The sequence below is a fragment of the Octopus sinensis genome, linkage group LG7 (assembly GCF_006345805.1).
Source record: "Octopus sinensis linkage group LG7, ASM634580v1, whole genome shotgun sequence".
NCBI lineage: Eukaryota > Metazoa > Mollusca > Cephalopoda > Octopoda > Octopodidae > Octopus > Octopus sinensis.
Window position 1 is genome coordinate 73,124,462 of NC_043003.1, and position 14,329 is coordinate 73,138,790.

The window sequence follows — 14,329 nt, forward strand, 5'->3', positions numbered from 1 at the left end:
ACTGTATCTCATGAACAATCGTGGTAATTGAAATTTGAAAATCCTGATAAGCGTAATACTTGAATCTACAAACTTTTATTTTTAAGTTTGATGTTAAACTTCGATAATTTTTGCTTCTTCAATGAATCCAAATTATTTCATTTTCTGTTTTCTTTTATTTTCAGATTGTTTCTTCGAATGCTCTTGTATTGCCGGAGGAACAGACTTTGATCATGCAGCTATTAGAGGAAATTGCACTCATTACGTATACTGCTACGGTGAAAGCGAACATGTGATAGCTTGTCCGAATGGATATTTTTATAACTACAAATCAGAACAAGGAACAATCCCATGTGAAAGAACAGCTGACAACTGTAGCCCTTAACTATTACCATTGTTGAAATTGCATACATGTAATTGTTGTAATGGCATGTTCACAAAGCACAAAACTCTTTTATGTCCATTTAAACCTACTTGCTGTGTATCAATAGTGATTCTATACATAAATGCAACACAAACTTTACAGGAAAGATTATTCTTAAATGTGTTGCACCGTTTGTCTCTTCTATATTCTTTAGTACTAAAACTTGAGTGAATAATATTTTATAGAGAAGCAAAATGAGCAACTAGAATAAAATTGTTTGTGGCCTTGGTGTTGACCAGCTAAAAGTTGCCATCCATTTTGCTAAAACCTGACATATTTCTGAGTTTAGAAAACTGAAACATGACACATTTGAAAGTAACACATATTTTACAATTGTCTGATTTTCTTATCACTGAAGTTGTGCTACCTTTTCATCGAGCACGATGCTGCTGCTGGTGTTGCTGCAACTACTACTACTACTACTACTACTACTACTACTATTACTACTATTGCTGCTGCTTCCACCCTGCTGCTGTGTTCATTGCAATGACATTGCGTAATCTACTTCAATATTTCATTTTGTTTCAGACAGATGTCTCTTAAGAGAAGAAAAAGAAACCGCATGTTTTCCCAGCTACAGTACCATCCTACAAATATATTTCATTTCAATTAAGAGATGTGAAACGTCTCATCCAACTTTTGCTTAATAATATACCAGTTATAAAATGCTATGCCTGGGAATCTCCCAAGTGATAAAAGTTAAAACTTACCAGAACGCTTGTTTGTATGAAAAAATAAAGATAGAATGTCTTCCCAAGAAAAAAGAATACTATTGTGTAAAAAACAAACTCATACAAAACCTGGTTACTTTAACATGTTCTTGCAATGATTAAATAAGAATAAGACATCGTTGTGTTATTATTTCTAAGACTGGAGCAAAATGAAAAAATGGTTTGGTACAAGTAATTGATGGATTAATCCAATATTTTACTGGAAGAATATCAATTTAGGTGGAATTTGAACGTAAGACTGGATAGGTATAATGAAACTGTAAAAGAGTGAGTACAATAAAATGCTGAACAGCAAATTGTAACTGAAACATATGGAAAGAAAAGTGAATATGTATACATACAAAGATACACATATTTACTTTCCCACACACAGAAGAACGTGCACGTGAAACTGTCATACATACATTCATTTGTATATATATTAGGTGTGGCTGTGTGGTAAGAAGCGTGCTTTGCAACCACATGGTTTTGGGTTCAGTCCCGCGGTATGGCACCTTGGGCGAGTGTGTGTCTTCTGCTACAGTCGCGGGCCGACTAAAGCTTTGTGAGTGGATTTGGTAGACGGAAACTGAAAGAAGCTCGTCGTATAAATATATATGCATATATATTTATGTGTATGTGCCTTTGTGTCCGTGTTTGTCCTCCCACCATCGTTTGACAACCGATGTTGATGTGTTTATAACCCCCGAAATTTGGCTGTTTGGCAAAAGAGACCGATAGAATAAGTACTAGGCTTACAAGGAATAAGTCCTGGTTAGATTTCTTCAATTAAAACGCTTTAAGGCAGTGCTCCAGCATCGACGCAGTCAAATGACTAAAACATGTAAAAGAATATATGTGTGTGTGTCTGTGCGTATGCATGTGTGTGTATGTATGTGTGTGTCCGTATGTGTGTGAGTACGTGTATAGTTGCGATAGTTCACGGGCTGATTCAGCGAGACACAATGCGCGGCAAGGCTGTAGCTGTTTCGAATTACAGGTATACAAAACTTGACTCGCTTCTGTACATTTCCGTCAACCCGGTTTTACTCACAACGTATGGTTAGGTTCAAGGCGTATAGAAAATAACATTACCCTGAAATTCTACGCAGTCAGATATACTCAAGACCTTGTGATTGCGAATCTAACTTCTTTATCATTCAGTAATTTTACTCATGCTCCTAATATATATATATATATATAATATATATATATATATATATATATATATATATATATATATATATATATATATGTATATATATATATATGTATATATATATAGCAGAGTTAGCGGTTGGAATAACCGTTTAAGGGATAAAAATATACTACCGGTATCATTCACCTATGTTATCCTTGTGCATAGGTGTGCAATCACACTATACTCATGGCGTACAGATTATAACAGAATAAACAAAAGTTTATCAGGAATTAAATTTAAATAAGCAGAAAATGGTGAAATCTTTTGATCAACAAGGAAAGAAATTGACCAACATCGGTTAATTATTTTTTAATACAACTCATAACATAATATTTCTTACAGCCGTTTCGGCTACCAATGTCAGTCCGTGCTTACAAAAAAGAAAAAAATTCCGAAAATAATATTCGCCATCTTTATAGCACCTTCGATCTAGTACATAGAGCTTCATCAGAGTGAATAAAAATACATAAAATAAAATAAACGAAGGGAAGAGGAAAGAGGAAAGAACAGGGCCTCCAGATGAGGCCAGGAGGCTTAATATATCAGAATCATACCATTTTGCAGTGTGACGCTTGAAGTCGATGGGCAAAAAAGATAACTAGAAAATGAACTAGAGTAATATTTTATGGGTTATCTCTTTATTTAGGGGTATCAGGGTGTATGAATAGTAGTAGAATAAAACTAGTGCTAAAGTAAAACAGAATACGTCTAGAAAAGAATTAGTACTAATAATTTCGTAAATAGAGCAAATTAATATTTATCCAAAACCAAACCCGTAAAGTTTATATAATGGTGTACTTACTGAAATATTCTAGAGACCAACCACCTATTATCAGTAATGGAATTAACCAAAGTCCAGTCATCTCTACAACTGGTCACTAATATTTAAACGAAGGGCAACTTAAGACCGTTATAGGGGTAGACGTAAATAAAGAAGAAAATGAACCAGTAAGTAAAAGGTATTGGGGACAAGACTATGCCATAAGTGGCACGAGGCCGCTTAATCCTTCTACACCTTCTCAACATAACATTACATAACATATAAATAAAAATAAGATAAATACTAGCAACCAATACAGCTATTAACTTTTTGATAGTTAAGGGGAGACTACTGATAGGGGAGGTGAATACTAGTGGAAATTACCTTCGAAATATAATGCTGAATTGACATCTTAAATAGCCAGCATACTTCCAAGTGGTGGTAATACTAGATGAAGAAGTAAACGTCTATACGTTCCTGAGAGCATTCTACCTCTTCGACAACAAGTGCGCAAAAGTACAAAAACCCCATACAGTTAAACGATTACGAGTTAAATCACTTGCTAATTACTATCATGGTTACAAACTCCGGGTCCTATCAGAGTTCCCCTCGCTATTCCACTTATGTTTCTGTTATTATTGTCTCACAGGCAGAATGCACTCGATTTCCGCCATCAACTGCCAGTCTTCAACATTCACACTAAGCTCCTTTTGACAGCATTCTTCGTCCTAGTAAGGTGCTCAGCCTAACGCATCAGAAAAAGTTCAATGAAATAGAATGAATGTTATTACGAAGCATTTAATGAAATGTAATGAACATATTATGCAATCTGAAGCAGTTTTTCGATTAAATCGGAAGAAAACAAGTCATCATCAATGAAATTGTACTATTGTACTCAAAGTGATTTTGGAACCGGTTACAATTTTCGCATCTGCGGTATCACATGAACCCACCCAAATACAAGTTAACTGTATAATAATGAATGCCACAGCACTGTTTATCTCGCTTGAAGTAGGCCCAAGTGCTTTTCTCTCGCTGAGATTATGCCCCAACTTGACTTGCGAGATCACCGTTCGGTGCAGAAATTGGAAGCATGGTATCTCTAGAATATGCGTGTATAATCGCCACAGGTCGTTGTATATCGTTCTTTCTAGCATTCAATTGTCAAAAACAATTTCCAAGTGTGTAACGACCCCCAGAATGAACTGCATAAAGGAATATCTCTCGGGTCACACAACGGACACAGCGAAAATCCCAGTAACATCAGACTGAATGGAAACCCCTTTAAAAAACTATATACACAACACTGCTGAGTTAAGAACTGAGGAAATGCTACACCTTTGCCTCAAATCGTACGGTGCCTAAAAGATAGGAATATGGTCCTCCGCCAAAAACTGGAAACCAACGCACGAAACCTAAGATTACGGACAGAATCCCCATGCAAGCAAAATATTTATCCATTGATGCAATATTTTGTACGCGTTCGTACTGTTCGCTCTCGTGTATGTATTCATACGATTAGATGCGTTCACGCGCATACATACGTACGTACATACACGTACGTGCACATACATATATTCTGTTTATAATTTCCTTTACCGAGTTCTTTGTCATAAAGTTAGTAGTGGCAAGTGCAAATTACTATTATACATATGTATACACGTACCTACATACATATTTGCATCCACGCACATACATACATATTTATCTATGTTGGTAAGGATGTATATAAATATGTATATATATATATATATATATATTATATATATATATATATATATATATATATATATATATATATATATATATATATATATACATATATATATATACATATACATATATATATAATATATATATATATATACATACAGACATATATATATATATATATATATTTAAATGTATACTACGTATGCGGGTGTGTATCTGTTTGTGCGTTTGCGTGTATATGCATATATGTTTGATTCCACGCAGATCCGTTATCTCCGACAAGTACACACACACACACACACACGCGCGCGCGCGCGCATACACCACACTCATATATCTAAACATATATATTATACATACATGTACTTTAAGTTCGATAGAAAAGGTAGATATATTTTGAGATTGGTATAAAAGTGAATGGATAGAAACATGTAAAGGAAATCGAGAAATGTTAAAAGGGGAATCAGACGTTAAGAATATTCATGCATTGATATACGCACATAAATATACATATATTCAGGCATTGTACGAGAAAGTATATATATATAGAATTGCGTGCGTATGTGAGTTTTTAAATGGATGTGTGTGTGTGCGCGCGCCTGTTGCTATGTTCGAGTTTGCCAGTGTTCTTGCAAGTGTGTTCTTCGTGAATGTGCAAATGTATAAAATTTATGAATATTCCAATGTTAAGTATGATAAATTAAATCTTGTCAAAGCAGATAAGAGATAGAAAAAATATCTATGAATTTAAATGAATATCGGAACACACGCAGACACATACACGTATACACCACCGTATACACGTTCAACGCACTACAACAACAAACACTCCCATACATACATAGAAATATACACATACATGTGTACGTGTGTGTGTTTCAGGGTTGTTCAATGACTTGAGAAAAGAGTGAAGTGACAAGCTCTTATGCTACGCTGGAAAAGAGTAGACTTGATTCAATTATTCACAGGTTCTTATAGTTCACTTGTTTGATGCTATGAACTGTTACATCTCGGATCAAAATTTGCATCGTGTGTCAAACATTATAATACTTCTGGCTTGCGATTTAATATAATTGTGAGTACAGATATAAGGATACACATTTATGTGTGTATGTAATACACACACACACACACCACACACACACACACGTGTATACATACATATATAAACACATAAAGGCAGGGAGGTGGCTGATTCTTTAGCACGCCAGGCATTTCTTCCGTCTTTACGTTTTGGGTTCAAATGCGGCCGGAGTAAATTTTGCCTTTCACCTTTTCGGGCTCTATAAAATAGATACCAGTAGGACACTAGGGTCGATTTAATCAATTTAGCCCCTACCCTGAAATTGTTAGCTTTGCTCGAAACCAACACACACACACACACACACACACACGCGCGCGCGCGCGCATATATGTATTTATGAACGCACCCGTCATTTGGACGGTTTAAGTTGCTTTGGCAGTATTTTTTTCACCAAATAACTGAACTACCAAGAAGGTTCATGAGTAGCGCGGCAATCTATGTTTCCGATTAACATAGAAACAGAAGACCAAACTGAAGACTGATTATTGTGGAGGTCGTTGCACATTAATGAGCATAGAACATATAAGTTTGCAAGCGATACAAAATAAAGCTACTGAAGTGTTTTGGGAGTAGATTTGGGATAATGACTACAAACTATAGTTGTTTTACTAGAAAGTGAAATTGGTTGTTAGATTCAGCCATATAAATGGTGTAAGAAAATTGAAGGAAGACGTTGAATCTTCCCCTCTGCGAGTTTTTCGGTGAGAAATATGGCTGCTACGTTCAAAACTGGTAATATAATACCTAGTTGAAAAAGTAGAGTTAAAGGAATGTATTTGTTACTTGCTTACAGTGTACGACCGTTCTGAAATTGACTTCAGGTAAGGAAAAATGAAGACATGAAGAGTTTGACTTCAGTTCACGAATACTACTTTGAACATTTAGCATTGTGCAGTGAAAGGACGTCGCGTTGAAACGCAGAATGATAATTGTGTAGTCGCAATGATGGTAAAAGTGAACAGGATACACGTATATACGTACACAAAATAACCAGCATGAGTCTTATTGTGAGCAAAGAGTTTACTTAGTGTAGTCCTCCTGCCTATGACGACGGTCATTAATGAGCTATCATGAAGGATTGAAAAGGATCATGTCCGCCGGTAATGCACAATGAACACTGGAGAATGATTGCATTGTATTCGAGTTTTTAGCCATTCAGACCAAAGTCGGAATATTGCCCAGTCCACACCGAGAGGGTGCAAATTCCCATGCCAATCCGCGCTGTACCACGTCGGTGTATCGAAAGAGCTTCTAAAGAGTTGACATGTTGGTGCATTGGTGAAGGAGGTAGCCATATAGGTAACGGTGTGGTTTCATCAGGAGGGCAGTGCAGAACTGCATTTTCGTCATTTTGTGGCTGATTAAAGCATCCTTGGTGCTCTACGATAGGCGTTCGGTCACTCTCTATGATAACTTTGAAGTTAGGCTCGTCTGTATGTCAGTGTTGTATAGCAATTTTGAAGCCCCTCCCGTATCGGTTGGTGGTGTGGATCATTTCCTGAAATTCATTCAAAAGAGGCATTTTTGCTGCAGGTGCCACCTGATCTCGGCGAGCCGTTTTTTCAGTGGTATTTCCCATGAAGCAAATTTGAAGGTTCGGTGTTCAGCGTTGTTGACAGGAAGAATAGAGCCGATCCGATGATAGGTTTAGCCCTGAATTTTGAACGTTGGCATATAGGAGTCTTCTTGAATGGGTTTGTGACCGAAACTTGTCATCTGAAAAGCAGAGTTTTAAGTGCGAAATTTTTGTATACATTGCTGCGAATCAGGGTGTTGATCTGGGAGCAAAGAAGATAAATCCCCCTCGAAGAGTGACGTAATCCCCGGCAGAATGATAGTTGAGCGCCTTTGATGCCCATCGACTACTCGATGGCTTCCAATAGCCATGAGCAAGAACCATCCGGTGAACATAAGATTAAAAAAGTATGGAAGACCCTATATACAAAAAGTTATGTTCATTTACGTCCATTTACGTAGGAGCTCTAGGGAAAATGTTATAGTGCATGTCCATGCTCGGGACATAAGTGATGTGTGTGTAAAGTTTGGTGAAAATCGGTTGAGAATTGTGGAAATGTATACGTTAGTTATTATACACACACATACTGTAATTTATATATACTATATATATATTAGATAATAAAACGAATGGTTTACAGCTGGTAGCTTACTGGTAAAGCACGATCACTTTCACGATGTTCGTTATGTAGATGGTGAATGAAAAACGGAGGCTGGAATATACGGGAATTTTTAATAACCACAACAATCGTTTCGACATTCTTTTTAATAAGTATGTATAACTCTTCTCCGATGAATCCCTCTGTATTCTGTGGACCAATGAGAAGATCATTAATAGAATTTCTGAAAGACTGTCAAGATGCCTACATGCATATAAATGGACATTCGCTCAATGCAGTGGGAATGAATTGAGTAACTGTCAACATAATTTACTTGAATGTATGGATGAATGGGCGGCGAGGTGGCAGAAACGTTAGCGCGCCGGGCGAAATGGTTAGCGGTATTTCGTCTGTCGTTACGTTCTGAGTTCAAATTCCACCGAGGTCGACTTTGCCTTTCACCTTTTCGTGGTCGATAAATAAAGTACCAGTTTCGCACTGGGGTCGATGTAATCAACTTAGTCCCTTTGTCTGTCCTTGTTTGTCTCCTCTATGTTTAGCCCCTTGTGGGTAGTAAAGAAATAGGTATGGATGAATGAAGTTTAGCTTCAACCTCCCCATTCTTATAAACATCGAGTAGCTATTTAACTCGCCATGTGAACCTGTGTGCACTAAACCATGTGTGCGTATGCTTACATTTTCGTGTATGAGCGAGCGTACGCCCGTCATGCATCTTGCGCGAGGGCGTTTATACATCCATATCTGTAAGCCGTTATTTTTTATACTTTTCTCACTGTATTGCATGTTCATTTCTTTTTTGCATCTGTTATTTTATCATTCATCTTCTATATAAATGAAGATGTAACTTTTGTTTTCAGGCATCTCTTTCTACAAAATGAGAAGATACATTGCGGAACTGATATTTTAACGAATTATACCTATTTACCACCCGATGACACACATCTGCACCACTGAATGCTCTTGAACCATTTGTTATGTGTTCCACCCGTGAGGAATCGGTGCTAGATGTGTCGAAAATGTGAATAATAAAAATTCTCGTATATTCCAACTTCCGTCTTTCATTTAGCACATATATGAGTACATATTTCCTTACGCGCACACACATATAAGTATATACAGATATCCCTGCATCTCGGTCACCACGGTTACGGAATTTCGATCTTTTGACCACTAATTTCAGGATAAAGCCTGCAACTTCATCCTTAGAGAAACTCGGATAAGTTCTAATTTTAAAAACTACACCATCTTACCCAAAAGGCCACCTTATATATGTCTGTGGTTGTCCCCCACCCACTATCGCTTAACAACCGATGATGGTGTGTTTACTTCCTCGTAACATAGCGGTTCGGCAACAGAGGCCGCTAGAATATGTACTAAGTTTACAAAGAATTTGTTCGACTAAAGGCGGTGCTCCATTTTGACCGAAGTCAAATGACTGAAACAAATAAAATAATAAGAGAATATATATATATATATATATATATATATATATATATATATATATATGTATGTGTGTGTGTGTATGTATATACGCGTGTATATATATGTGTGTATATATGTATATATGCGTGAGTGTATGAGTGTTAAAGAAGAAAATGAAGAATTTTAACAGATAACATCAATTCATTAACATATTGTCAACTTCGATTTGGATACAATTGTTTCCATATCCTACTCACTCAAATTACAAATTTATAAATTAAAATTGCATTTTGAAAATTGCAAATTAAATATTTTGTCAGGACGAAAAATTGACACAAAAGAAATTACATTTTAATTGATTGAGTCTTCCCAACAGACTAAACATATCACCTTTCGTATATTTATGTGTGCGTATGTTTAAGAAACAGAAGAAACTGTTATAAGTGTGTCCGTTTTTTTTAAGTTTTTGTCTGCGTCTGTGTGTCAACATGCTTGGAAACAAAAGAACTCTTAAATTTGCATATGTATTATTTTCTGTTATGGTCAACAGTAAGTTAATCTATAAATTTCCTTTAATAGATATTATCAACTGTGAGAACATGAAAAGAGAGTATAATTTATATTAATTAATTATTTTCTAAGTTAATTAGCCATAATTATTGGTGCGAAGGGTAAATTTTTATTCATTAAATTAATTTAATTTCTATTAAACTGGGGTAGATTTTATGATATATCATGTGATCGGGTTAGGTTTTATTATAGCTTACTTTGAATAGGGCTTCGCGTTCCACGACCTCAAAATTTGTGTTGCAATTATTTTTATTATTAGACTAATATCATAGGTCTACATTCAAGAACATATATTATTATATTACCCAATTATATTTATCAATTAATTGATTTATATTTTATTCTATTATTTGTTGTTTTAATTCATTTTAATTGTATATTTTAAAAATATTTTTAGACACATATTTAGATGAATGCGTGCAAGATAATCTTCTTGCTCGTAAACTATTTAGAAGTTAAAATCAGGAAGATTTCATCAATGCATAAATTACTGTTTATCCCCTATTTCGTAGGGTTTTGTATGGCTTATTATTTCTCATTTTAGGCTATGGTCTTTAATTTTGTATTTTCTCTCACATATTTCTTTGATTAAATTGGTGCTGGTTAATTTGTCTTTGTTGCTATACGTGCTTTCATGGTTGGTAATTCTTTATATAATTTTCCGTGCAACATATGTAATAATTTATTCCCTCTAATTCTCCTCTTATATTACGTGTTGTTGCTTGTAAACAATTTTAAACGGGCAGTTATTTTTAAATTTGCCAACACAACTTTTATTTACGGTTGTCATTATAAAAATACTAACAGGCACGTGCACGCATAAATATACGACCGTTGATATGTTTAGTCTGTTGAGAAGACTCAATCAATTAAGATATATTTACTTTTGTTTCAATTTTTCGCTCAGGTGGAATATTTAACTCGCAATTTTCAAAATGCAATTTTAATTTGTAAGCTTGTAATTTGAATGAGTTGGATATGGAAACAATTGTAGGTAGATCTAAATTGACAATATGCTAATAAATTGATGTTTTCTGTTGAAGCTCACCATTTTCCTTTTCAACATAGACTGATGTCTTGCAAACAACTTGCATATGCAAGTGCTACCAGTCAAAAGCTCCTTATACCGGAAGCCAGCAAGTGTATGGGGTCATCAGGAGAGAATGTGCGCCGTTTCGGGGCCTACCTCTCGACAGCATAAATGCGTACCGGCTCCCCTCACTGATATGAGGCCGCGCTTGCTATATACATCGAAGTGAAACAAACATCTATTAAAATATACTCGGACTCCGTAATATTTGTGCCTATTATTAAACAATAGACACCAATACTAATAAGTAAAACGTGACTCAAGTATTTCATCGATATATAGGATTAAACCTGAGAAATTTGTGTGTTAACATCCCTTTTAAGAGGAATCTGTATCCTCGCAATAACACACACACACACACACACACACACACATGCACACTCACGTACACCAAAATCAATGCAAAAACCAACATTATTAAACTACCAACTTCTTCATGACAATCAACAACGACGGTAACGATAGCAGGAACAAGATGATAAGCAACCGCATCTGAAACAGTAACATGAGATCATGTATCTTGGTGTATTTCAAAAGTTGAAAGACATTTCTTTCACTTTGGGTTAATGAGGATTGACTTGAGGCGAACATCAACAAAAATATCGATGCAACCTCCCAAAACATTCCCCTCACACCTCCAGTTCCTAACTCTGTCACCAAAACCTAATAAAACCAATAGAAAGATCACCTCCACTACCACCAACTCGGAAACGTTTGAATAACTAAGTGGCAACATTATAGCAATATCTGTAGCTACACATATAAGTTGACACAACGAAGTGTGTGTGTGTGTGTGTGTGTGTGTGTGTGTGTGGTGTGTGTGTGTATGCATGTTAATAGGATGTGGAGATTTTATGGCTTAAGTCAGAGAATCAAAGGGGTGAATTGACCTTGAACCTGAGAACTCTTCAACTAACTGTAATCATACAATATATCTTCACACTCGCTCCTTCATTTCTTCAGTTTTCCGTTTCTATTCTTACATACGTAAAAAAAATAAGACATTTCCCCCTCACAATAATGTTCTGTCCTGGTGCTATTTTATTCACTAAATATTTGTTTTAGATAACTATTGACCACTATTGTTTTTATGTAGAATTGAAAAGGTATTGAAAGAAGCCAACAGGGGAAACTCAAGGCATTATGGCGAAAGGGGACCGACCATAATATTATTATACTGGATATTGAACTCAACGTTGTATAAAATGCTTGATCTGGGAGAAAAATAAGTCATTTTACTAAAATATATAAAAAAAAGTTTAGAACTATGATTTTTCAAGAAAGAATACCGGAATCACTGTTTATAACTTGAAAAACGCGTCTGGGGTTTCTTCTAAGGGAAGGGAATGCCACAGGTGATATGAAATTAAAATCTACTCTTCTATCGCTCTGAAACTCCAATGGCTTCCAGGTGTAACACATTCAAATAAAAAGGCTTGGATGTCTAAGAGCATTTTTGAAGAAAGACTTGCAAACATGTTTTGTCTTGCTGTATCAGGGCCTGCTGGAGTCATCCACTATAACTTCTTAATACCCGGAAAAACCATTAATGCAGAAACATATTGTCATGAAACTGCCAATATGAACAAAAAATTGCTACTCTTCCATCAACAGAAGAGGGCCAATCATTCTTCATGAGAAGGCTCAACCACACATTTCAGTAATTACACCCCAGAAGTTGAGGGAACTTGGCTACGAATTCTTCCCCCATGCAGGTTATTCCTCAAACCTTTCTCCTACAGACTACCACATTTTCAAACGCCTTGATGACTTTCTGTGAGAGAAGGAGTTCAAAAAACCAAAACGATGTTGAAAGTATGTTCAAAGGGTCCATAAGCTCCAGAACTCCAGATTTTTATGCTACCGGAATAAAAAAAAAACTTGTAACTCGTTAGCAAAAATGTGTTGATTGTAATGGTACTTACTTTGACGTATAAAATTTCCGCATTGTTGAAATATATTGTGATGAATTTCATGTTTCAAAAGGTTGCTTACTTTTTACACGGCCTGATATTATATATAGACAAAGCAGTTCTAAGTGAAGCAAAAGCTATAAAGAATATCATGGATAGAATACAAGATAGCCTGTGACATATTCCCACACTCGTGGATAAGTGAATGTTTGAGTATATTCAATATCACAGACAACACAAGAGAATTAATTAGCTTTAGCATGAAGAAATGGGAAGTAGATCTCTATTCAGATGATAGAGTATTAGGAGAGGTTAATATCAAGAGAAGAATATTCCAATGAGACTCGTTATTCCTTTTAATATTTGCTTATGTTTAATCCCCCTCAGTTTAATATTAAGGAAGGGAAATGTAGGATATCAGTTCAGAAATAGTAAGGGAAATTTTAATCATTTGCTCTATATGGATGATCTGAAGCTTTTTAGTAAGAATGAAAAAAAGATAAATTCCTTAATACAGACTTTAAGACTCTTCAGTAAAGATATAGACATGGAATTCGGCATAGATAAGTTTGCAATATTTCTCACAAAAAGGGACAGGTAGTCAAAAGTAAAGGAGTACAATTACCAGATGGTCAGATATTAAAATAACTGAAAGAAGGGGGAATTTATAAGTTTCTAGGAGTATTAGAATCTGACAGAGTACTAACTATAGAAATGAAAACACAAATTGAGCACATCGGTCCGAATCTAATGAAGGCAGTAAATACTTGGATAGTGTCGTTACTTAGATACTCCGCAGCTTTTGTAGATGGGACAAAATCTGAATTAGCAAAGCTAAACAAAAGAGCTAGGAAGGAATTCAAATTGAATGGGGGACTCCACCCAAGAGTAAAAGTATCAAGTTTATACTTAACTAGAAAAGAAGGTGGAAGAGGGTTAATATCAGCAGAAGACTGCGTGGAGTTAATTAGAGTAGATATAATCTAGGTAATAATGAAGAAAATTTATTAATAGCTGCTAGAGTCACAGCAAGACATAGGGAAATCAAAAAGTTAGAAACCAAAAATAGAAAGAAAGAACAAAACTTATCAAGCAGCAAGAGAAGGCATTGCATGGTAGATTCTCAAAGAAAGTTGAAGGAAATATTAATGAGATATAGTTATGGTTGCTGAAAAGAAGGCTGAAAAGGGAGACAAAACGTTTGTTAGTAGCAGCACAACATCAAGCATTCAGGACTAATTACATAAAACTCAAGATATACAAATATTATTTCCAAAGTTGGTTATGTAACTCAAAAGAGGAAAGTTTTACTCATATAGTAAGTGAAT

At 35.5% G+C, this 14,329-nt stretch overlaps 1 protein-coding gene across 3 annotated transcripts in view; it reads left to right on the forward strand.

The window, feature by feature from the left end:
- LOC118764280 (uncharacterized protein PB18E9.04c-like) overlaps positions 1 to 1,252 on the forward strand; it is a 161,314-nt gene extending 160,062 nt beyond the window's left edge. For all 3 annotated transcript variants that reach the window (XM_036504840.1, XM_036504839.1, XM_036504841.1), the window contains one exon: positions 165 to 1,252. In XM_036504840.1, the coding sequence (XP_036360733.1) occupies positions 165 to 364 (200 nt within the window). In that variant the 3' untranslated portion in view covers positions 365 to 1,252. The remainder of the gene's footprint in view (positions 1 to 164) is intronic.
- The last annotated feature ends 13,077 nt before the right edge of the window (positions 1,253 to 14,329 follow it).